Here is a 27,525-nt window from a genome sequence, read left to right as displayed (position 1 = left end):
TATGTTGCTGTAAGTATATAATGATTTTATAGAGTATTAGTTTGAGGCTTTTTGAAATGCTGTTATTTTTCCATGTTTTGTTTAATTTATTCGTATTCAGTTCAAATGTGATTTTCTAAGTTAATTGAATTTTTTTCCTTATCTCTTTCCTATTTTGATTGTTTTAGTTTTGTTTAGATTGATTTTAATCCCAAATGTTTTGCATTCTTCATTTAAAATTATTGTTTTCCCAGGTGCTCTTTAGATTCTGGAAGAATAATAATATCATCTGCATATTTGATGTGGTTGATATTTATGCCATTTATTTGTAAATCTAGTTTTTCAGCAATGGATTTGCATATTTCTTAGATAAATAAATTTGGTGAGAGTGTGCATCCCTGCATGACCACTTTGAATTTGCCTGTTTTCAAGCCACCTTGGGCTTCCAGTAAGCAAAGCAGTGGTCTCACACTGTACGATGAAATTCACATACTGCTTAAAGACAATCACAACATCCATGCCTATCGCAGGATTCAAACTCACAGTTTGTTGGTTGGAGAGTAGGTATGCTATTTACGCCCATTTTTATCTTTTTTTATATATATCTTGATTTTGTACATCTTTCTTTTTAGAAATACATTTATATATATTTTTATCAATATCCACTTGACATATTTTACAATTTTTTTTTTTTTTTAACTTGGATACTGCCCTGATAACATACTGACAGAGTATGACCACATCCTTCCTTGAACCATAAAACACCAACAAACTTATGTTTTGCTACAATTTCCTCCTCAGAATCTTCATCTTAATTACATTATTGAAGATTACCATCAGTGTGTAAACTCTTCATAAGTTCTGCTGTAGTCCACTTCTAATGGGACATCATTTTCCCTGTTGACTGTGTCTGGTCACAATTGAATGCTTAAAACCATAGTGAGTAAAATAGTTTTAATGACCTTGTGGCTTATTTCTTGATGACTATTAACTATAAACAGTTATTTTTACGAACAGTACATTTGTAAAAGATTAACTTTAAGAATTCCTTAACAGTTATCAAGTGCGAGTCAAATTTTTCTTGATTTCCATTCTGTGTCCCAATTTATTAAGCCAATTCTTTAAAAAATTAGATATCTTGTGCATATTTTTGTTTCGTGGTAAACTCTTCACTCCAATCTCTTTAAAGCATTGAGGCTTGGTCCCTTTTCATTTCTGACATATTCGAAGAACATAACACTTGTATAAGTCATTGCTTTCATTGATCCAAACAGTCTAGTGTATTTATAGCACAGAAAACCATCCAATATGATACAATAAAGTAGCCTTTCATCAACACTAAATGTTTTCAGCAAGATCACATGATTTTTTTAACACTTCATGTGATAGAGGCTACTGACTGGACCTAATAAACAATGCAAATTCTTGTTATATTTGTATTTTGTGTTTGTTCTTCTAGACTTCTTCCAATAAAATGACTTACTCAGTTTAACTGGAATCTACTGCATATGGTAGAATAGAATCCAGGAGAATGAGAGTGACTAGTGGAGTGCCCAATCATTCTCTACAATAATTAAAGAATGACTTTGGGAAGGGGGGGGGTATTCAGTTATTTGCTGTGGTTCAAAACCAGAGAGGACAATTTTTAATACATGCAATGTAGAGATCTTGCAAGATTATTGAAATAAATTTGCTGTGTGGACAAATGATTTCGATTGTTAGTTTAATGTGTTCAAAGTGTAAAGTGAATTTGTGATGAAATGATTACATAATGTATTTTACATTATGCAAAAATTTCTTGAAGGATTATTTCACATTCACAAGTAGTGATTTGGATGTAATTATCCATCTTTATAAGGTTATAATATGACTCCATCTTGACTACTGTGCACATATTTGATCACCTAAGTTTTTTGTGGATGTGGGTCAGAGAGAAATTGTGTGTGTGAGAACTAGATTTTTTTTGCTTGATGAGCAGTTAATGCTGGAATGGATTTCAGAGGCGGTGGTGGTGAGTGCTTTGATAATGAAGGAATGTAAGGAGAGGTATGATAGGTATTATTTGAATAAAGATGAGTTTTGTCTCCTTGGAGGTGCCTATAATCATTCTGAGATATAGTGGACAATAACAGCATAGGGGTATTTTTTTTTTCTTTCCTTCAGTTGGCTATACTAAATTGAAGTATGAACATTAAAGAATTAAAGTTTAGAACTGCTTTACTGTTAATGAAAATGGGTCAAAAACCATTCCTTTCCCTTTCTCTCTGGTTTTCTTGAGCATAGTGCATCAGCTTCTCATTTAGCAGGCTGCAAATCAAAATTCCATCATAGAATGGATGTTTGTGAATAATTTTAGGTGGTAGATGAAATTTGTCATCTTTCAGTATGTGTTGGTTTCCTGGCCAATATATACACATAAACTCCTACCACCACCCAACACAAAAACTAGGTGTCATTAATACTCTAAAAAATTGGGCTTTGAAGATTTGCTCCAGTGAACAAGCGTTAAAGACGAATTTTAAGTTATCAGCAGTATTTTCCTAAAAAATGGTTGCAGCCAAAACACTATTAACAAAATTCTCTACGAGACCTCAATAAAAAACAAAGATAAACATACTACAATAAAACTATAACCATTCCTTACATTAAAGGGACATCAGATAAAATATCTAGAATGCTACAGAAATACAACCTCAAAGCTACCTTTAAACCTCCTGCAAAATTAAAAAGCTTACTCTACTCATCCAAAGATCCACTCCCTCTGCTGGCCCACCCTGGAGTATACCATATTTATTGCACCTGTAATCTACCATATATATATATATATATATATATATATATATATATAAGGGAAACAGGTGCACAATTCCTATCAGACAAAAAAGAACACAAACGACACATTAAATATAATAACTATGGTGAAGCTGGCCTTTCTGATCATGCCTTGAACACTTTACATATAATTGACTGAAAAAGCACCAGTTGTTTACACCACACCAAAACATGGTATGAACGTAAATTTAAGAAAGACTGTGAGATTCTTATCAACCACCCTATGAACAATATTGATGGTCTGAAAATCCTAAGCATATGGAAGACAATATTCTACTCACTGAACCTTTCCCTGTGTTAAGAGTTGACTATAAACAGGACTGTAGATAATCCAGAATCTTAAATCTAATATAACAATTGTCATGTTAAAAGGACATCATTGTTACTGTAAAAAAAAACTATCTGTATGGAAGAATGTGTCTCTTATGTTATCTTAAATAGAATTTAGCTTTGATGTAGTTCCTAAATAATTAACCCTGTGGAGGTTGCTGTTGATCTGACAGATACATACATATGGTTTAATATAAATATTCTTACACATATCCAGTGTATAGCTTGGAGGTCATGAGTAGCTGCGCACGCATATATTACGAGTGATATTCCACATTGTTTATGCGGTTTTGGTATAATATGTGTTATGTAAAAGTGCATGATAGTTCATAGTAAATTGTATCTGAGAGATACCGTGACCTCCGATGTCAGTATGGTATTGGTTTAGTTGTTGTTTTTTTATTTACCATTGAAAATGGCTGGAAAAATATATTGATTGGATAATCCATCAGATGTTGAAGAGATTCAGCGATTTTGTTACTTGAGTCCGATGATGAGAATGATAGAGTTGAAAGTGATATTTGATAGTAAATTGTATCTGAGAGATACCGCAAACTTCGATGTCAGTATAGTATTGGTTTAGTTGTTGTTTTTTTTCTTTGTTTCTTTGTTCAATAAGTTCTAGATTGTAACTGAAAATAAATTAACCATCGTGTATTATAATTGCAGTGTTTTTAAGTTTTATCGCATTTTAGCACATACTAATAATGAATATATCTCTCAGATACACGTGACTTACGCTGTAATTTTGACCTCGACCACCACAGGGTTAATTAATTTTATCTGTTTATATATTTATATATATATATATATTATATTTTCACTAGAGGTCATGCCAGTAGAATAACCGTTGATCAAATCATTGTCTCTTAATGATATAATCACGTAATCACAAGAAAGATATTTATTTATTTATTCTTGTGATTACGTGATTATATCATTCAGTCTTATGTCGCAAGTATCCTTAAAACAACTAAAACAACATTGTCTCTTTAGCATGCTGTGTGAAATGTAACTCAGTTTGTCCTTGTATATTTGTATATACTCCAGATGATGACCCTAATATGAAGGTCAAAACGTCTGTCAAAAAATAGTTATTTATAACACGGTTGTAAAGTCCATTATTTCTAAAATGAATCTTGGTTCTGTACACTTCTTACTATTCATTTTGGAGTCTTCTTATTTTCTACTTTCAATGAATTAATGATTAAAAGTAGATAAGATCTGTACATCAACTATTTCAGTTTTTTGTAATATTGCTGTTTTCAATTGAGAGGCATGTATGCATGTTATTAAATTATGATATTGTTTTCTTTATACTTTAATTTGATGTTATAGTTTCAAAACATTGTCTTTAAAATGACAAAATCATATGCTATATGTTTGTTCATTTTTTGAAATTATTATAGTTTTAATATGTTACATTACTGAATCCCTTTAAAAATACATTATTTCATTTAGTATCCAGAAAAAATAGTGCCTCCTCAAGAAGATGATGATGATGATGGAGAAGCAGAAGATATGGAAGCTTTTATTCAGAGTGGCATGTTGGATAATGATAGGGTAATTCTTTAATTATCTATAAATGTGAACCTCAGACAAATCAAAATTCATATTACTCATTAAAACTCATTTAAAACCACAGATTTCAGAGGCTTTTTTTTGTTAGCTTCACTTAATCTTGTTTCTAATGAGATTTTTAAAAAAAAAATATCATCTCTCAATTAACCATTCATGTTTTGAAATTGATCTTAGCCAACTAAGAATATAGTTACATAGTGCAGCTGAACAGTCAAATGACATAATAACCCATTTAATGATTGGTGTGCTGAGGGTTGGTTATTTGAATGTCATGTAATGAAAGATAACTATATATAATTAGGAAAAATCTATAAGGTTTACAAATATAGCTTTTCTACCATTCCTCAGTGCACTAATCATACCATTTCGAATGCACTCTGGAAGATATATAAACATGCCACACTATCACTGATCCCAAGAATTAAAAAAAAATAAAATTCTTGAAACACTTAATAGGGCCAGGATTATTTATTCCATTGACACAGATTTTACAATGGATCTCGATTATCAATGCTACATTTCTTTAACCAGTGGTGCAAACTCTTGAAATAGATATTACATAGAAATTATGATAGTTTCGCAAGTTGACCTGAGAGCTTAGGAGAATACAATCCCCGGCTTCTCCGAGTTGTCGTAGCTTTGGACTGCTTAAGACATGAATGCTGCCCAAGTGTCTATATATTTGCCTTTTATTAGTTCATTTGATAAAGGTTTCACTGGCCTGACTGCTGTTTTGAACTAGTTGGTTCTCTTCAGAGACCAGGTAGAAACCTTAAGAGAGCAGAAACTCTCATTCAGTACTAAGGAAATCAAAATTTCAGAGAAATGTATTTTTCGCAAGCAAACTCTCGGCCAGTGCATTAAAGTAATATCCACTTTGCCTAGTTTTTAGTAAAAACTATTTCCATCTATCTGGGGTTCATTTGAAAAGATAGCCAGGGTGCTAAAGAAATATAATCTTTACTTTTAAACCAAACATTTAATAGCAACCCTTATTCATTCTCCAAAGGGCTAACTGCATCATTTAACATATCCAGGGTATTCTTTAAAAAGTGGTTGGCCTGCCTAGCTTACTATCTAGACCAGTGGTTCTCAAATTTTTTGAAGTCGGGGTGCATTTAAAATCCTACAAATAATTGACATATACAAATTTCTGAGAAATATGTTATAATAATTAAGTCAAATATTACATAAAAAAGATAATGCGATAAAAAAAATAAAATGAAACATACCTTAAGTTTATTCATTCTTGTGTTTATGAGAAACATGAGCCTGATGTGTCCTAGCAATTGCTTCAATGTTTGGGCATATATTTGAAAGGCAAACTCTCATTTCCTCATCAGTACATTGAAGAGTTCCTCTCTTTTTACACTTAATTGTGGTGATGGTAGAAAATCCTAATTCACATAAATATGATGTTGAAAATTGTAGTAAAATGTTCAAAGCTTTTTTAGATATTGACACATATTCTTCTTTTATAGAAATCCAAAAGGCTTCAAGAGACGATTCCTTGTGTTTAATCATCAATCCACGATCAGTGGACATAGCTGCCGGTTCTTCTTCTGTTAATGTTAAACCAAAATCACTTGAAGTTTCCGTAAATGGGTTTCTAATCCAATCGTATTGTTCAGTGTTAAGTGATGGAAATAAGAACTCAATTTTTCTTCTAAACTTGTTAAATGTTCAACTATTATTGGAAGTGTTTCATTTATGCAAGTGTTACTTACCAATGGAAACATTTCCAAATTACCTTCAACAGCTTTTCTTTTCCAAATCTGTAGTTTTCTCTGAAACTCTTTCATTTTGTCAGTGGATGTGAGAATATTTTCTTCTTTCCCTTGCATGCTAGTATTCAAAATATTGAGCTGCTCTGAAATATATCGGCCAAATACCTGGCAATCCAAAATTCGCACCGAAGGAGGTTACAAAAATGTAATTGTTTCATCTCTTCAAAAAACGCGAGAAGTTCTTGTCGTAGTTCATGTACATGAGTAAGTACTTTCCTCCTTGATAGTACTTGTAAGTACTTTCCCCGTGTGTAAAAGCAGCCATCTGTGTTGTGAATCCATATCGATACAAAGCTTTTTGAATAAACGCGATTTGACAGGTCTTGTTTTAATAAATTTTACCATCTGAACAACTTGATATAAAACTTCTCTTAATTTTTCTCCCAATGTTTTTGCCATCAAGGCCTCCCTATAAAGAAAGCTGTGAGTTACGATAACACGATAACATTCTCATTTTGTTTTTTTACAAAAGATGTAAGGCCCTTAACACAGCCTACCATGGAAGGGGCTCTATCTGTACAAATGCCTACACATGACTTCCATGTTAACTGCCATTTATCAATTTATCAAGATAGCTATTCAAAATGTTAAAAACATCCTCACCTTTTGTAGACACACTTAATTCTTTGCAAAAAAGAAACTGATTTACTATTTGATCTTCATTAATAAAACTGATGAATGCTAAGGGTTGCGCCTTCTTGGTAATGTCTGTTGACTCATCAACTTGCAATGCAAAATTTGAATACTGAAGTTTATTACTACATTCGTTTTTCTCGATATCAGAAGACATTTCTATAATACGCCTGTGAACTGGATCATTGGACAGAGGAATCTTGCTTATTTTCATTGCTGCTTCATTTCCTAGCATTGCTATGACAATTTTTTTGCATGCAGGCAAAATAAGTGACTCACCTAAAGTATGATCTTTCATTTTTTTTGCTATCAGTTCTGAGACTTGATAAGAAGCGATTTGAGCTTTATCAAAAACAGTCATTATACTTTTAAAAGAATTTGCCGCTTTTGTTTACTGTTCAGACAATCTCTTGAAAAAACGTACAGATTTATCTTGTAAATTAGAGTGTATAGTTTTAAAAATGTTTACTCAATTTACTAGGAAGCAATGATTCATTTGCCATTTTACATCCACATACTAAATATAGCGTTAAAGGATGATCTTCACTTCCGGTCCAAGTGAAACCAAAGCTTAAATAACTTTCATTATATTTGCGAGTAGGCTGCGATTTTGCTTTCTTACTTGCACTTAACTTTTGCTCACTTCCAGAATCTGATTCTTCAATATCACACTTCTTTTTGAGAAATCTATCGATTTTATTTGGGTGTATTTATCTGAAAATAAGTAACATAACATCCACTTCCAACATTTTTAAAATAAGTAATATACATAACAAGAATAAACCATATTCTTGTTCTCTTTGCAAGAAAAACCGCTGTTAATTAACATAATAATGATGTGTTGACAAAAAGAGCGGTATATCCGTAATGAAAAGGTATAATAGAGTAACTATATTTATTTTTATATCTGAACACATATTTCTCTGGAATACCACAGGGCGCACCCTTTGAGAACCACTGATCTAGACAAAAAAATTTGCCTTGAGGAACATAATTATATGCTATCATCATTATGACAAGCCATGTCTGACAGACCACTCACTGGACATCTCTTGCACGTGGTTAAATAGAAGAATTGTTTCCACAGTTATTTGACTGTTCGTGCCTTCTATTTTTTGACAAGTTTGTGTGTGTTGTAGATGCTACAGTGAAATCCAGCAAAATATCTGCAGCCTAATAATTTAGTATATTTTTTTCTTATGGTTTGTGAGTTAATACTGTTAAATAAATGAAATGAATAATTGCCAGTACAAAGTCTTACATGTAGCAGACATGTAAGACTTCATTCAGAAACTTTAGCATTCTGTGCAGAATTTAATTTAATAAATTTTCTCTGTATATGTATTCTTTTGCTGTTCTTAAAAAACGTTTTTTAGTCTTGTTATTATGATACTTCACACACAAACTTGCACGTGTTAAATAGAAGAATTGTTTCCACAGTTATTTGACTGTTCGTGCCTTCTATTTTTTGACAAGTTTGTGTGTGTTGTAGATGCTAGAGTGAAATCCAGCAAAATATCTGCAGCCTAATAATTTAGTATATTTTTTTCTTATGGTTTGTAAGTTAATACTGTTAAATAAATGAAATGAATAATTGCCAGTACAAAGTCTTACATGTAGCAGACATGTAAGACTTCATTCAGAAACTTTAGCATTCTGTGCAGAATTTAATTTAATAAATTTTCTCTGTATATGTATTCTTTTGCTGTTCTTAAAAAACGTTTTTTAGTCTTGTTATTATGATACTTCACACACAAACTTTGTTTGCTTATAGATAGGAATATACAAGAATATAATTTCTTTTCAAGTATAATTAGCTTTTAATCAAGTAAACAAAATCTTCTATAACTATCTCTGATCCTGTAATGTTTTCTTCTCCATTAACAACTCCTTTTGAGTAGTCCAATTCCATCTTTCTCTGAAAATGAAGTAGTGCAACATTAATAGTGGCTTTCATTATAATTTAGCTCAGTTGGTTTTGATGATGCCCTTCTGTTGGAAAGACCTGGATTTTGAATTCTGTCTAGGATGTGAACTTTTATTAAGGCTTTTTAACTGAAGGTGAGTTAGCCATTCTCTTGCCAGTGTGGCAGAGTTTTCAGGAATGCAATTTTTTCTTCTTGCAAAATAGGGAAACTGGCCATTAGAACACAGACAATAATACACTGAACTCATATAGCCTGAGTTGCTTCAGCAACTCAGGCTATGAGGCTATGTTGATTGATAAATCCATATCAATCAACCAACCGTAATAATTTTTAAAAACTCCTTTAAGTTACTAAATATATGAAGAACCAAAGGCTTCAATTCGGCGATGTAAAATTATTTAAATTAAGGGATATACATCCGATATTGTTTCAAGCCAAATATAAAAACTATATAAAGTTTGAGTCCAAGCATAAGCAAATACCTGGATAGTGCAACACCAAGGCAACTCATAGTCCATCTGGTAGTGCAACATGGGGAAACTCATAGTAAGGGTGGAGCAAGCTCCAATCACTGTTCTTGGTATTTTCCCATAATGTGAAACCCAGCTCCTAGGAGTATTACTGTTCTACATTATGAGAGAAAGTTGCTATCCAGACTGGTTTCAACCTTTATTGAGGTCTCATCAGTGAGTAGCTAGACCTAGATAATACCAAGTTTGTAGCGAACAGAACTTACACACCCTACTATAAAAATTGCCAAGAAGGTGTCCTAATAAATTACTAAATATATGAAGAGCCAAGGCTTCAATTCGGTGACGTAAAATTATTTAAATTAAGGGATATACATCCCATATTATTTCACAGCCGAATAAGAAACTCAAACAGTGAAACTCTGAGTTTCTTATTCGGCTGTGAAACAATATGGGATGTATATCCCTTAATTTAAATAATTTTACAATAATAAATTTAGTTTAATCCTTTATCTAAGTGAGAGCAAACAAAGTTTGCACCTGAAAATATCTTTAGGACTGAATATGGTGTTGTACTATCTTTCCTGAGTAAGTAGTACAACACCAGGCAACTCGTAGCAAAGGTGGAGCAAGATACCAACACTCTTATCCCAGTATCTCCCATACAAAACACATCTCCTTGCAGATATGTATAATGTTATGCATTAAGGGATTGGCCACTTCCCAGACTAGTTTCAACCTTTATTGAGGTCTCTTCGGTTGGAGCCAGGCCCAGAGTTGGAGATACCAGGGAGAAGCAATAGCAAGGTCATCTTTACCTATACGAGTTGCCAAAAGGTTTGCCACCTTTTTTTTTATTAAATTACTCTAGATTTAGAGAAAGATGTTGAAAGTTTATTTTTCACTTGGTTAGACTATAATGCATTTAGTTTAATACTTGATCCAAGTGAGAGCAAACTAGTCTGGGTAGTGGCCAATCCCTTAATCCCTTAATTTACTTACTTATTACAATAAAGTGACTGCTTCCTTGGGCAGAGGAAAAGGATATACATTAATATACTTAGATTTTGAAAAGGCTTTTGATAGAGAACCTCATGATAAATTGATAGTCAAACTAGAGCAGATGGGGGTTGGATATTAGATTAGTGTATTGGATTGGAGACTGGCTATCTGATAGATATCAATAAGTTGTGTATGGGGGGGCGATATCCAGAAACATATCTGCAAGGAGATCTGTTTTGCATTATGGGAGATACTGGGATAGGAGTGTTGGCAGCTTGCTCCACCTTTGCTATGAGTTGCCTGGTGTTGTACTACTTACCCAGGTAAGATAGTACAACACCATATTCAGTCCTAAAGATATTTTCAGGTGCAAGCTTTGTTTGCTCTCACTTGGATAAAGGATTAAACTAAATTTATTATAGTCTTACCAAGTGAAAAATAAACTTTCAACATCTTTCTCTAAATCCAGAGTAATTTAATGAAAAAAAGGTGGCAAACCTTTTCGCAACTCGTATAGGTAAAGATGACCTTGCTATTGCTTGTACCTGGTATCTCCAACTCTGGGCCTGGCTCCCACTGAAGAAACCTCAATAAAGGTCGAAACTAGTCTGGGTAGGGGCTAATCCCTTAATGCATAACATTATACATATCCGCAAGGAGATGTGTTTTGCATTACGAGAGATACTGAGATAGGAATGTTGGTAGCTTGCTCCACCTTTGCTACGAGTTGCTTGGTATTGTACTACTTACCCAGGAAAGATAGTACAACACCATATTCAGTCCAGAAGATATTTTCAGGTGCAAACTTTGTTTGCTCTCACTTGGATAAAGGATTAAACTAAATTTATTATAGTCTAACCAAGTTAAAAAATAAACTTAAAAGAGCCTTTGGCTCTTCATATATTTAGTAATTTATTAGGACACCTTCTTGGCAATTCTTATAGTAGGGTATGTAAGTTCTGTTCGCTACATACTTGGTATTATCTAGGTCTAGCTGCTCACTGATGAGACCTCAATAAAGGTTGAATCCGGTCTGGGTAGTGACCTTCTCTCATAATGTAGAACAGTAATACAGCTGCTAGGAGCTGGGTTTCACATTATGGGAAAATACCAAGAGCAGTGATTGGAGCTTGCTCCACCCTTACCATGAGTTGCCCTAGTGTTGCACTATCCAAGTATTTGCTTACACTTGGACTCACCGAACTTTATGTAGTTTCTATATTCAGCTTGAAACTCTTTGAGTTTCTTATTCGGCTGTGAAACAATATGGGATGTATATCCCTTAATTTAAATAACTCCTTTAAGTTATTTCAAAAATAGTAAGATTTAGAAGTAACTAAATCATATTCCTGTAAGCCTTTTAATGTTCTTTTTTAAGAAAATTACAGTTTGTCTTCCGTAATTATGCATTCTTAGTTTTCATCTGAAATTTGAAGAGGAGAAGAACTAACAATTCAAAATCACTGCAGTGTAGTTAAGTCATTGCAATGTTTAATAAAAAAACACTAGTAAAAAGCAAATGTACACACTACTTAGATTTTATAATTTAGAATAGTCTACAAAGGTGGCTTAAGTAATGAAAATCATATAATAACAATAGGCATCAGTTTCAGAACATATAAGAAAGTTTATTAGTGACAACTTCTCTTCCCTCCTTACATGGCTCCCATCTATAATGTACCTTAAAAAAAATCAGCCAATTCTTTTATTCCCATATAGGGAATAGTCTAGACTATTTTACCCCTAACTTTTGGAGACTGGGTGAGCAGTTCAAATTCCATTAGTAGCCATTCAGAGACATTGCCACTTGGCTAATCTACGCGATTAGCCAAGTGGCAATGCACTTCACAACCATATGCCTGAGAAAGGACTGTCCTGGGTTCGATTCCTGTTGCTCACATGTGAGGAGCTTAGGATCTTTCTCAGACATAGCCAAGTTAGTCACGCTTGGTTGTGAACTGCAGTGTTTTTCATCCTGCAAGCTGGCAAACTGGCCCTGGGAACTCAACGTTTCTACAGACATAGGATACATGGGAGGCATAGGGTTAACCACCTTCTCCTTGTGTACAGTTGCAGTTAAATTAATAGAAAACCCTCAACACCACAAGGTAAAAGAGAGAAAAAGGAAGAAGAAATTGTATTCTTAGTTTAATCCTTTATCCAAGTGTAACCAAACAATGTTCTTCTTTTCAATGTGAAATTCAATTTTATCCTGCTCAAGACTAAATGGTGATCCCTTCCAATTTCAAATCCTCTGTACACTCTAGTGTTCTGCACCAGAGATAAAACATCATTATCAACAATAACAATAACATAGTCAATGAGACTTTTCTTATTCATTGCCTCTTCTCTCATGTGAATTTGTATACATTTTTATGTTGGAACATTGTGTTAGTAGTAACCAGCCCATTTCCTGAGCAGAAATCCAACGGGTTATTGTCATTATTATTAGCTTTGCTCTTTTCTCCAAATTGTCCCAAAATATTTTTGCATGTTGATCCTTTTTTTTAGGATCAACTTTTCCTAAAAAGAAAACAGCAATCTAAATAAAACAGTTTTTTTCTTCCAAATTAATATTTTTTAAATGATAATATATTGAGTTATAGGTGAAGGCAGAAAGAAGAAATCTATTGACATTTTGCTTGAGGAGTTTCAGAGTATACTTATTAAGGAAATAATTCGTCAGGAAGGCTATTTCTTAGGATAGAAGTAGATGGAATAAATGAGGAAAATGAAAAGCAGTTTTGATGTGTTTACAATTGTACTGAAAAGTGATGTTGAACAGCAGCTTTCATTTTAACAACAAAATCCAGGTCATTAGCAGAGAAAGAGAATAGTTCTGGAAACACAAAGGTGCATCTTTGAGATAAAAGTTGAAGTTAGTCTGAGAGTGAAGGGTCATTTATGAGCCAAATTGCTCTTCTGTAGAGAGCATCAAGAATTCTTTAAGGACATTTTAGGTGTACAGTTCTAAATGTGTGAAAAGTATTCTAAGTTAGATGGCAGGATTTGGGGATTTTATAGGGTTAATACCTGAGTGGGTATAAAATGGCATCTTGAATGGAAAGGAATGTCTTGTTTTGTAGAGAAGGAGAGAAAGCAATTGATATGATGTGTTTATGCCAGAAGAAGCTGGAGGTAAATGTCAGTTCAAGGTGGGGGGAGAGAAATCTGATTCTGTTTGGTGATTTGTGTATTATGAGGGTAAGGAAAATGAGCTGTGAGATACCTTTTGAGAGAGAGAAAAGGCAGGACTGCATTTTTGTGTGAGCTGCCATTCATATTGCTAATTGGAGATTCTTCTTTCTGTAATAGGAAATTGCATTTTGTGTCTTGAGCAGGAGGGTTGCTTTTGAGATAAAATATTTAATTTTCTGAATGTGTGCAGATGAAGTGAAGCTCTGTACTATTTTTATGTTACTTTTTGTGTTCCTACATAAAAGGCTGTTTTGGTCTATGCTACATTAGTACTAGCATCATGGATGCTGACCACCATGACAAGCAGTAAATGACCAGAGAGAAAGCTGGTTATTAAATTGCAGCAGATAGCAGGTATGCCAAAGGAAGGCAGTTTGATAAGCAGGCCTTGATGTCAAACACAATCAAAGGCCTTGGAAATATCAAGTGTGATGGCTTATGTTCCTCCAAAGTTTTCCATGGCACATATCCAGTGAATAATCAACCATGAATCTAGATTAGTGAAATCCATACTAAAGTCTCTGAATCCTCTACACCCCCTGAGGGTGCATATCAGGAATTTGATAATAATGATGAATTCTCTGAATAACAGTGGCTCTCTAGGTAGCGGAAACATGTACTTACTTCCATTTTTTGGATGAGTGCCAGATGAGTATATAAGATTGAAGGGACAACAGAGGCCAGGTGTTAGTTCTGGAGCACAATATTTGAACACAATTAGAGGGGGGGGGAGAGAGATGCTATCAGGACTAGGAGTATTCTTCTTGTGTCTTTTTTCCCCACAAGCCACGAGGTATTGTACTCGGATGCTGTCATAGAAGAAGGCAGTTTATCTTCATCTGTGTAGAAGGAAAAGAGTGATGCCAGGAGATCATCTTTATCTTGGCTTCTGAAATAGAGGTTAGCAGTTAGAAGAGAGTTGACCTGTAGGGTGCATCTAGATGAGAGAGAAGCATAGATGAACAGACGTTGCATCTAATGGCATTTGCAAGGGACTAGAAGGTACAGCTTCCATTTGGTCAGGAAGTAAGTTTTTGGTTATTAGTATTTATAAAGTTGGACTTGCATTTGCTTATAGTTTTACATTTATTACATGTATGAAGCTCCATTTCTTGTTGCAAGCCTTCTGTGGTAAGCAGTGCTTTTTTCGATGACTTTTATGCATAAGAGTGAAAGCAGTAGTCAGATCAGAGTAAGGAAGAGTAGTAGTTCCATCTCCTTGGAAACTTTGTGGTGCCAAAGGACAAGGTTCAGGAGTTGGAGAAAGGGTGTTCTGTGAGTGGACTGCACGAAATTATGATCTGAGTTTGCTATGAAAACAGGTAACCTCTTCTGTGTTGGTTCAACATAAATTCTTTCTTGACAGAGAATTCCACATGTTTAGACATCCCAGAACAAGACTACTGGAAAGAGAGCTGGTAAAAAAAAAAAAAAAAAAAAATTTCAAGAATTGGGTATTATTGGAAAAGTAGAGAGAGGGAATTATTAGAAATTCAGGTAGGTAGATGTATGATTTACATTAGGTCATTGCTTATAGTAGAAATTTCTGCATCATATCCAGCTTGGTCGGTGATGTTGAGAAAGGGGAGCCAGTTGGAGTTGTGGACATTAAGTTCACTTAGGAAGATGGCTTTGCTGTTTGGGCAGATGGCTTGCAGAAGGTCAAGCTTTATTGATGTGAAGGTGAAGAGGTCGGTGCTTTTTGGAATTTGGAGAGTGGTAAATATATCAGATGACTTTCACTGAATGGGGGCAAGGAATCTTTGAGCCAGAGAGGGTCACAAGCAAGGATTTTTAAATTTGGCAGACTCTTAAATCATACCAATGCACAAGTGCCATGCTTGTGGCAAAATGAAGTGTTAATTTGAGTACTGGGAGTTGACTGTTGTTGATGTAATGGAAAGTTTTTTCATTTGGTAACAAAGTAAATTATAGTTGCCAAGACCCAGGGCAGAGCTGACTACTACCGGGTGCGTCCCCAGGTGGCGGATCGGGGAACAGCCTTCAGATATGGAGGCTAGCTGCGATATAAGCAGAGCAATCTGGCGAATAAGCAGCCGTGGACCAACAGCGACTGAGCTATCAGGGCGTGGGGGAGCAGAAGTGGCAACTCTGTTTCACTTAAAACCTCACAAAGCCCAATGACAACTCGGTGACATGGCGAGTAGTGCCGCCATTAAATAAGCACCTGCTGGGGTCACTGCCCCTGACATTGGGAAGCAGCATTGTCAGTACTGACACAAGGTTGAAGCCAAATGATGACGGAAAAGCTTGTGATCAGAGATTTGCAGATGGCAATATGATTGTATTGTGTACATCTGTAATACTGCAGAGCAGAAAGCAAATGGAGAAATTACTGCTCTACCTTATCTCCAGAACAACCACCATGGTGAGCAAACCCTTACAATTGGCCCTAAGTTCCCGGCATCCATTAAATGGGACAGGGGTGTGAAGAATCTCCGGGCTCAAAATGGTGTCCACTTTTAAAATTGCAACTTGGAATGTCAGAACTCTGTATGAAGCTGGCAAATTAAGAAATGCCACAAGAGAAATGAAGAGGCTGGGCATCCGGATTTTGGGAATTTGCGAGACAAGATGGCTAGGATCTGGAAAGTGTCAACAAGATAATACGACAATGTATTACTCTGGGAATGATGAGAACAAACATCGACATGGTGTAGCTGTAATAGTAGATGAAGAAATCAATAAATCAGTAATAAATTGGATTCCATTTTCTGAAAGGATAATGCTGTTACAACTTAAGGAAAACCCCATTAACATAAATATCATCCAAGCTTATGCACCCACAGCTGACAAAAGTGAAGAAGATGTTGAAGAGTTTTATGAACACCTAAAAGAGATTAAAAACCTAACAAAGAAACATGATATAAACATAGTGATGGGTGACTTCAATGCAAAAGAGGGAAGAGGGGGTGATGGAGAAATTGTTGGAGAACATGCTTTGGCACCAGAAACGACAGAGGAGATCGCCTAGTCCAGTTCTGTCAGGAAGAAGATCTAACAATAGCAAATACCTGGTTTAAACTTCCACCCAGAAGACACTTGGAAATCGCCTCAAGATAACCAACATAACATTGTCAGAAATCAAATTGATTATATACTGATAAATAAAAGATTCCACAGAAGTATAAAGAGTGCAAAGACTTATCCTGGAGCAGATATCTCATCAGAACCACAATCCCATAGTTGCAGAAGTGCGTCTTAGATTAAAATCAGCTAAAAAATCACAAAAGAAGAAAAAGAAAATTGATGTAGAAAAACTGAAAGACCCGAACATAAATAAAAGTGCCAAGACACAGCTTAACCTGCGATTACAATAGATTAACATAGAAGAAAATAAAAGTGTGGAAGCTCTTTGGAATAGCTTAAAGAATGCCATCGTAACAACAAGTATTGAAGAAGTAGGTTATGTGAATAATATAAAACAACAGGAATGGATGACAGATGAGATTCTTTCTCTTATTGATACAAGAAGAATGTACAAAAACAAAGACCTTGCCTGGTATACAGAAACACATAATATCATCAAGAAAAAAATAAAAGAAGCCAAGGAAAATTGGATGAAAAATTTATGTACTGAAATTGAACTGCTTCAGAAGAAACATGATAATTTCAATCTGTATAAGAAAATCAACGAAATTTCTGGAAAACTGAGGAAAAAGCAAATAGTGTCTCTAAGAGACGAAAATAGAAAAATAGTTCTAGAAGAAGAGAATAAAGCACAGATTTGGATAAAATATGTAACAGAACTTTTCAACGATACTAGACAGAAGCCTATAAATATAAAAGATAACATTCAAGGACCAGCAATCATGAAATGCGAAATAGAGAATGCTATACGAACAAGTAAAACAGGAAAAGCCAGTGGACCAGATGGTGTGCAAACAGAATTTTTAAAATTAATAGAACCAGATAACATCAAACTTCTTGAAAAACTATTTAATAAAATATATGAAAGTGATGAATTTCCATCAGATTGGCTCAAATCTACATTTATCACTGTCCCAAAGAAACCCAAAGCGAATTCCTTTGGTGACTTCCGACTTATTAGTCTAATGAGCCAAACATTAAAAATATTTTTGAAAGTAATTCAGAATCGTATTTATAGAAAAAAGTGAAGAAACTCTAAGTGAAACACAATTCGGCTTTCGGAATGGTTTTGGTACTAGAGAGGCCCTTTTCTGTACCCAAATATTGATACAAAAATGCATAGAAAAACAGAAATCTGTCTTTATGTGGTTCATAGATTTTGAAAACGCATTCGACAAAGTCAGACACACTAACTTAATAGAAGTCCTTCAACAAATAAGGCTAGACGAACAAGACGTAAGACTAATAACAAATCTGTATTGGAATCAGTCAGCTACCGTTCAATTAGACAACATTACCACCAGTGATATTAACATCAAAAGAGGAGTGAGACAAGGATGTGTGCTCTCACCACTCCTGTTCAACATATATGCAGAGGCAATCTTTAAAAAAGCATTGGAAGAATGTTCAGAGGGAATCACAATAAATGGAAAGATTGTTAACAACCTTCGATATGCAGATGACACCGTGCTAATTGCAGATAATATTATGGATCTCCAAAAACTCAGAGTATACATAGAAAGCCAAAGAATGAGAATAAATATAAACATCAAGACAAAATACATGATCATCAGCAAACATCCAGCCTCATCAATGAAACTGACACTCAATGGGAAAAATATTGATCAAGTGTCAAGATATAAATATCTTGGTTGCTGGCTTAATGAACAGTGGGATCCAGAAATAGATATAAAGACAAGGATTGAAGTTGCACGGCAGTCCTTCATGAAAATGAGAACACTATTCTGCAATAAAGACCTAAGCATGGATGTCAGATGCCGAATGCTGAAATGCTACGTGTGGTCTATTCTGCTCTATGGAGTTGAAACATGGACATTGAAGGCGACAACCATCAAGAAAATCGAAGCCTTTGAGATGTGGCTATACAGAAGAATGCTAAAGATATCATGAACAGAAAAAATTACCAATGAAGATATCTTAAAATCCATTGGCAAAGCTAAACATCTTGTACAAATAATCAAGAAACGAAAAACATCATATCTTGGCCACATCATGAGAAACAGCAAATACCAACTTCTACAAACTATTTTGATAGGAAGAATTGGTGGCAAAGGAACTAGAGGAAGAAAAAGAATATCATGGTTTGACAACATCAAATCGTGGACAGGAAAGAGCAGTGCACAACTGCTCAGATTAGCACAAGAGCGCAGTTTGTTCGCCAAGATGTTCGCTGACCTTCGATAGAAGATAGCACAATAAGAAGAAGTTGCCAAGAAATGATATTCTTGTTTAATCCCTTATCACAGTGTAAGTAAACAAAGTTCATGCATGATATATCTTCAACTAGGGTATTCAGTCTGATACTCTTCTCACAAACAATCCCTGACCACTTCCTATGCACTACTGACATTTTTCCCTTGTAGATTCTTCAGCCATCGCACTACTCCAAGATGCCTCCTAAGTGTGTCATAATTACTAGCTTTATAGTTCAACATAAATTCTTTCTTGACAGAGAATTCCACATGTTTAGACTTCCCAGAACAAGACTACTGATACGTGGTCATTCTTCCCAATTGGAGGCAGTGTTTGCCTTGGTTATGGATATTTGACTTCATTTTTATATGTTTGGTAACTTGTGAAACAGCCTCAGTGAGCTTTGTGAACACCATATGAGACCCATTGATTTAGGAATCCACTAACTATTATTTTTTTATTATTTTTTTTTTTTAATTTTATTGGATATGAGAAATAATCCCCTTTTGATAGTATAAGGGGGACCTTTGGACCTAAAATGGAACTGAAAATTTTTTTCTAAAGATAGCTTAAATAGCATATGATTGTGCATTAGACTAAACCTCAAAAAATCTAAATACTGATGAAACTGATGTTCAGGCTACCACAGTGTGCTGAACTGCAATGAAGTCCATCAGGTCTTCAGGTCTTGCGTGAAGCGGCCTTCCCATTTTCAGTTCCATTTTAGATCCAAAGGGGGACCTAAAATGGAACTGAAAATTTTTTTCTAAAGATAGCTTAAATAGCATATGATTGCGCATTAGACTAAACCTCAAAAAATCTAAATACTGATGAAACTGATGTTCAGGCAACCACAGTGTGCTGAACTGCAATGAAGTCCATCAGGTCTTCAGGTCTTGCGTGAAGCGGCTAAAGAATTACCAGTGCCCTTGACCATGTTGTTTAATCTGAGTCTCGGGTCTGGTTTAGTCCCGAAGGTGTGGAAAGAGGGGAAAATAGTTACACTGCATAAAGGAGGATCCAAGACTACGGTTGCAAATTACCGACCGATCAGCATATCAGGAGTCGTTGTCAGGGTCTTGGAGAAAGTAGTCAAGGGAAAAATACAGGAATGGATTGATGAAAATGAGATACTTTACGGGGGACAGCATGGCTTTGTGAAGGGTAGATCATGCCTCAGTAACTTGCTCAAGTTTTATAACACAGTGACAGCTGAACTGGATAAGGGTAATGGATTTACAGTGATACTGCTGGACTTGGCTAAGGCATTTGACAGGATACCACATGGAATTCTAATCCGTAAACTACAACATATGGGAATGGATATAGGGTTGGTGAGATGGATAGGTGGATGGTTGATGGAGAGATATCAAAGAGTAGTTTATTCAGGAGTAGAGTCCAAAAGACTGCCTGTGACTAGTGGTGTACCACAGGGTTCTGTTCTTGGACCACTGCTGTTTAATTTGTTCATTAACGATATAGGGAAGGATCTAAGAGGATCAGTTCATTTGTTCGCTGATGGTGCAAAGTTGGGTAGGACAATAGTGAATGCAGAAGATGTCAAAATCTTGCAGGACGACTTGAATAGATTGGAGTTATGGGCTAAGGAGAATGGATGTCAATTTAATGTGACAAAATGTAAGGTTATGCATTTTGGGGTGAAAAGATTAGCAGCAGTATACCACATTGGTGGAACTGTACTCCAGGAGATTGATGAGGCCAGGGACTTGGGAGTATTGGTGGATAGGGACATAAAGTTTAGGGGGTACATCGCAAAAGTAACTAAATCAGCTCATCAACTCACTTGGTTGTTGAAAAATATCTTGACGTGCACAGACAAGCAAGTTATTGTACCTCTGTACTGAGCCTTGATAAGACCTCATTTTGACTACTGTGCCCAGATTTGGCACCTAGGTTCCTTCTTGATGGGGAGGAGGTGGGGAGGAGCCAAAGGCGAGTGACTGAGATGATAGCAGGTCTGTGGAATGAACCTTATGAGAACAGGTTGAGAGCTTGTGGGTTGCAAGAAATGGTTGATAGGCAGAGGAGGAGAGATATGATCAAGACATTCAAATTACTGAAGGGTTTCTATAAAATTAATTCAGAAGATATTTTTGAGAACAGGGCTGGTTGTGGGAGGACTAGGGGACATCCATGGGAACTGGGCAAAAGTGTGGTTAGTAAGGGTGTTAGAGCTGAGTTCTTTACTTTTAGAGTGGTGAATGAGTGGAATACGCTGCCAGAGTCTGTTGTGGGTGCTATGACGGTGAGTGAGTGAGTTCAAGGTACGGTATGATAGTTACTGTGAGAATGTCATATAGTTGTGTGGACATGATGTTTAGGGCCTCTCTAGATGAGTCTAAGGACTCCCTGGAGTCGCCCGTAATAATTGGTCTGCTGCATCTTGAAACCTATGCTTCCATATTCATGTTGATGGGCCTCTTATTAGCTCAAACTGAAGGAAAGTATCTAGGAGTGATTAATACAGACAAGGACAAATTCTCTATGGTACAAGGTATCATTAAGTGGTAGATGAGTCATCACAGTGTAATGTCATCCCTTTGCTTATGAAGGCTTAAAGTAACCCATAATTGTCTGCACTCCACAGATCTAACACCCTCAAACCCCTGGTCTCCTCTATAACATGTTGTTTGGGGTAATTATCCCTTAACAACTGTATAAATTCCTTGCTGTTTTAATATAGGTTTTCATCATATACTTTTATTTTGTTATTATCTGTAAATAATACTATATCATCTGCATATTCCATATAATGTAAATTTTGTCCATTCACAATTATTCCCATAGTATTTTGGATAGATTCATTTACTGGTTTCTCTAGCCAAATTTTAAACAAATATGATGAAATTGGATATTCTGAATTACTTCTCTCATCTGGTATGTCAGAAATTTCATCTGCTCCACTCCATATTTTATAGTTCTGATAGTATTTTTATAAAACGCTGGAGGATATTTTTTCTTTTATTTTTTTGTTTTAAAATTTCAAACAATTTATTTCTTCTTTAGATGAATGATTGCTTAAAGATCTATAAAAGTATCAATAAAGGATTTTTTTTTTCCCTTTTCAAATAGGTTCAGATAATTGTAAAAGAATAATTATTATGGGGGATTTAAACTTTGGGGACATAGATTGAAGGAATGGTCACAAGGAACAAAGGAAATGGAGTTTATTCAGTTAAGAGATAACTACCTGAGACAGCATGTAATGGAAGGGACAAGAAATTCAAGAGTGTTAGATCTGGTCATAGAACATATCAATAAGTAATTTAGTTTCACTGTCTCCACTTGGAGTAAGCAATCATGTGGTCTTGACCTGGGAGATTGTATGATGTGCTGAATATTCTGTTAAGAAGGGGGTATATGTGGAATTACAAGGCTGGTGATTATGACAATCTGAGAAGTCAGCCTTCAGCAGTGCTATGGCATGAGGATTTGAAGGGGAGAGATGTTGATGGTGTGTGGGCAATTGTCAAGGAATATTTAAAGAAAGAAGTATCAGACTGTATTCCCAGAGTCAGAGAAATCAAGTAGGAGTAAGATGGATGAATAATATTATTAAGCAGGAGTGGCAGATAAAGAAAAGGTTGTGGTGGAAGTATAAAGAAAAAGGAGATGTGCAGTATAAGGTAAGGTACAGACAAAGAGAGTAACGTGTATGGTAAGGAAAGCCAAAGCTAATTATGAGAGGAAGCTAGATGATGAGTCCAAAAGAAATCCTAAGAAGTTTATTTTGCTATGTGGCAAGTAAAAGGAAGAATATCCATGGAAGGATGACTTTAAAAAGTGTTGATGGTAGGGAAATCACAGAAGCAATTCAAATAGTTGAGTTACTTAGTGATCATTTTGCAAAAGTGTATCATCTTAGTTGTGATATTGCAGTGCCAAATGTGTCATTGACTGATGAGACTCTAGAAATAGACAAAATAGAGGTGCTTAGTATATTATAGAACCTTAATGCTAACACTGCCATTGGAGTGTTAGCATTAATTAGATTTCACTGAAGACTGGGTGGACAGCAATGTGATACTTTATAAGGGACAACAGTTTTGTGAAGGGTAGGTCTTGCTTACTTTCTATAATAAAGTAACAGTGGAGTTTGATAAAGGAAATCCTTACTCAGTGATACTGCTGAACTTTGCAAAGCCATTTGACAGGATTCCACACAGAACTCTGTTGCATAAATTAGAGTAAATGGGTATGGATCCGAGCTGGTGATTAGGATTAGTGGGTGGCTGGTGGATAGATATCAAAGAGTGGTTTATGGAAGAGCTGAGTCCAGGAAAAAGCAGGTGACTAGTGGTGTACCTTAGGTCTCAGTACGTTGTTCTTTATTGTTTAATTTGTACATTAATGATATTGGAAATAATTTGAAAGGAAATATCCACTTGTTTGATGATGATGCAAAATTAAGAAGAGCGATAGTCAATTCACATGATGTAGATATCTTGCAGGATGACTTAAATAGGCTGACAGTATGGGCTAAGGTAAATGGCTCAGTTTAACGTGGCTTAGTGTAAGGTGATGCACTTCGGGAGGATGAGATCACATGTTGTTTACTATATTAATGGAACTGAACTGCAAGAAGTTGATGAGGCAAGGAGTTATTGTGGACAGAGAACTTAAGTTTGAAGGGCATATTGCAGAGGTTGCCAAAACATCAAATTACATGGTTGTTGAAGAACACACTGACAAGCAAGGATGAAGAAGTTATTGTTCCACTTTATAAGGTATTAATAAGACCACATTTGGACTATTGCACACAGGTCTGGTCACCTGGATTTCTTGGTGATGAAGAAATGGTGGAGAGGATTCAGAGACAAGTTACAAAGATTGGGATGTTCCTTACGAGGATAGATTGAAGATCTGTGGGCTCCAAAAAATAGCTGATAGATGTAGGAGAGGAGATATGATAGAGGCATATAAATTATTAAAGGAATTTTATAGGATTGATACTGATGCCTTTTTTAAGAACACTGCAGGAAGGGAGAGAGAGAGAGAATGCAGGGCCATCCCTGGAGATTGTGTAAGAGTGTGGTTAACAAGGGTGTTAGGACTAGATTTTTTGCTTGGAGGGTTGTAAATGGGTGGAATTCATTGCAGAGGTGGTTGTGAATGAATTTAAGGAGAAGTATGATAGGTATTGTGAATAATGGTATGTCAATGTAGGTCTCCCGTGATGAGTCTTTTGAGTCCATGGAGACGCCATTATAATAATAATATAGGCTGCGTAAGTTGTATATTGCATTCTCCGAAATCTCACTTGTTCATCTACTAAATGTTGCTCATAATTTTCTTTAATCTGTTTTGTATAATTCTTATAAGTAATTTATAAGATGTGACTTAATAAGGTTACTGGTCTATGATTTACACTTTCTCAAATACAGCTTTTTTTTATTTATGAGAATTATTCTTCCCAAATTCTAGTCGTTAGGAATTTTTTTAGAACTTAAAGACTTGATTGAATAACTACACTGAATAATGCGTTGCTGTTTCTCCTCCATACAAATTGCCTCCGTAGCACAATTGGAAGAATGATGGTACGTTGTGCCCTTCAATTGGAAAAGCTTAAGTTTGATTCTCCTTGTGATGGGAGGTACATATATATGGATTTTTTTCAATTGAAGGTGAGTTAGCTGATCTTATATGGAGGTAGCAGGGTTTTTTCTCCTGGAAACTCAGATATTTCATCTTGCATACAGACAGATCGGTCCTTCTGATTACATGCAATTTGTAGACAAAAAATACTAGTGGTGATGGTGAACAGCAGATGCCATTGATGTAGATGATGATAGTAGTAGAGGTTTGGTGTAGTTGGTGGATGGAGTGGTGCAGATGGAGAGTTGTGGAGTAGATGTCCTTCCTCGATGAGTCTTCAGACTCCTTAGAGGTGTCATGAAATAATAAAATAATAATAATAAATTACTTTCAGAACTTATTTCCAATATTTCATTCTTATCTGGAGCTTTACCTGTTTTTATTTGTCTGACAGTAGCATTTGTTCCCATCTTTAATATATTGGGGTCTCCTAACTTTTATCAAATTTTTTCTTTAGAATTCTTATTAACTTTACCAAAATTTTAAATAATCCATTCAAATTTCAGAAATTTATTTTAACTTCACCGTCATGTTGTCTCGTATCTTTCATTTTTAGTGGCATTGGTTTGTGTTTGACTATTGAATAAATCTAAATCCAAAATCTTGATTTTGCTTCTCTGCATTTAGATTTAACTTTAACTGTTTGTATTTTCTAGTAATTTTTTTAACACTGCATTTTTGTCTTTACCCAAAATTTTTTTTTGTTTTTCAGATTAAGGCTCCTATAATTTTTTTTCTTGAAATGCATTTTGTATATTGGAGCAATTTTAATTTTGAGGTGTCAAGCCTTTAGAGATCTTTTTGTGAGTAGTTGTCTTGAATTTAAACTTTATTTTTGCTGAATGAATTTCATGATCAGAATCCATTTCTATTTTCTTTAGATTTTTTATTTTGGAATGTTCTTTTGTTGACTAATCAGTTGTTTTTTTGTTTTGATGTCAAGTGAGGTCCATTTCTATTTATGATTGTCTCTATGAAAAAGTAGTGTTAGCAATCACCAATCCTGTCTTCACAAAATTCAAGAATTGAAATGTTTAGTTGAAATTTAAATTCTAATCGTGAATTGTTCAGCTGAAAAGCCATCATGGCATGGCTCACTCACTGCTTTCCATATTTCAGATGTTTTATTGCACTCTGTAAGTAAATGGCCATTTTACTGCTCAGCAGCAAAATATAAAATATTTTATGCATTGAAGTGGTGAATGCTGTGAAATGTGAAAATATTTACTACAATACATGATTTGTTTGTTCTTAATATGATACAAGAATCTAATATTTCTAGAAGTATTGTTATTTTACATTTCATGGAAGATAAATTTGAAAATTTTTACACATGTAACAGAATATTAATTTATTTCAAGTGCTGGTAGAAGTTAAGTCAGAAAATTTAATTTTTTTATTCAGTTATAGCCTAGGATTTAATATCTAAACATGATAATTTTAGACTACAGCTTAAATTTTTAATTTTATTTACTTATATATGAATCTTACTCATAAAAGGTTGTAAATTTAATGTATGTTAATAATAGTATGTTCAGATGTTTATATAATCTGGAATCCCTGTGTTAGAAACCAAGCATGATCTTTCAAGCTGCAACGGGTTTCCAATAATCAGGGTGGTGATCTCACACCAAGTGATAAAATTCATCTATCCTGATGACATTCATCCATACCTTCACTGAGATTAGAATCCATGGCCTGCTGGTTGGAAATCAGAAGTGCTATGCACTCATCCAACAAGGCCAGACACATTTGTGTGTGACATTATAAGATTGGACTTTATAACAATGTATTAAGTGATTAAAAGTAATAAAAAGTAGAGATGATACATTTCTAAATTCAGATATATCAGGGGCGAATATTCCAGGTGTGCAGTGCTCATCCATCAAATATCAGTATCACTGATATTATATTTTTGCATTTATTCCTGTTAAAGACTTCCCTAATTGTTTGCAGACTTCGTGTGATTTCTAAAATTGAACACAATATACTAATGCTTCTTTGTCCTTTTTACGAGGATAATGAAACATTAGTGCTTCATGAAGAGGGCACTTTTCAATGCATAAACATTGCGTCACATTCGCGTTAATAGCCCAGGTGTGGGCTATTAACGCGAATGTAAAGAGCTCACCTAGCGTCTGTGATTGGTTATTGTGTCAACCAATCCAATTAAATGTTGTCACTTGTTATGAGTTGAGCGCTTTCTGTTTCCGATGGCTGTATTACAAACAGCTGTTACACGTTTTCTGGAACTCAAAATTTGAAAGTGGATGTTACTAGAAAAAAGCTAATTTATTTTTCTTTTGCTTGTGCAGTATAGCATCTTTTGAGGTTGCAAAATTTTTTAACGGTATATAGAGACATTTTTATTCTAGTCTTTGGAAACAACAGACAGTAAAAAAATATCTATTCCTGAATAAAAATGAATATTCTGTGTATTATAAGATGTTGTGATCTACTACAAAATACCAGCATATGTGAGATTGATAAGACAGAAGAACCACTGATACTTAAAAAAAAAAAAAACTAATGAATGTAGGATTCCCGAAAGTGTAGATAATTCTGACGTTATGTATACTGAGTCTCAGTAAACAAAAGAAAATTCTTGGAAAACAGAGCAAAATATACACAAACCAGAGAAATACACATAACATATGCAACAAATTTTACGAGATGATTTCCATCAAACCATATTTATTCCTACCATACTCTCTGTCTCTTCTTAAGTTTTTTTTTTTTAATTATGCCATCATAAATTCACTTATTCATGTCTAGACTTTATAGGATCGTGCTATTTGCTCTACCCAGCAACTTATAAGACACACATATCACAAATGTTAATTA

The 27,525-nt window shown here is 34.9% G+C and overlaps 1 protein-coding gene across 1 annotated transcript in view; it reads left to right on the top strand.

The window, feature by feature from the left end:
• The window catches only part of Atg3 (Autophagy-related protein 3), a 178,808-nt gene that overhangs the window by 95,519 nt on the left and 55,764 nt on the right, over positions 1-27,525 (top strand). The window contains exon 6 of the mRNA XM_090412361.1: positions 4,603-4,704. Coding sequence (XP_090268487.1) covers positions 4,603-4,704 — 102 coding nt within the window. The remainder of the gene's footprint in view (positions 1-4,602; positions 4,705-27,525) is intronic.

The sequence above is a fragment of the Typopeltis vanoorti genome, chromosome 22 (genome assembly GCF_054136105.1).
Source record: "Typopeltis vanoorti isolate ZY-2024b chromosome 22, IOZ_Tvanoo_1.0, whole genome shotgun sequence".
NCBI classification, from domain to species: domain Eukaryota; kingdom Metazoa; phylum Arthropoda; class Arachnida; order Uropygi; family Thelyphonidae; genus Typopeltis; species Typopeltis vanoorti.
This window is presented reverse-complemented; position numbering and strand designations above follow the sequence as displayed.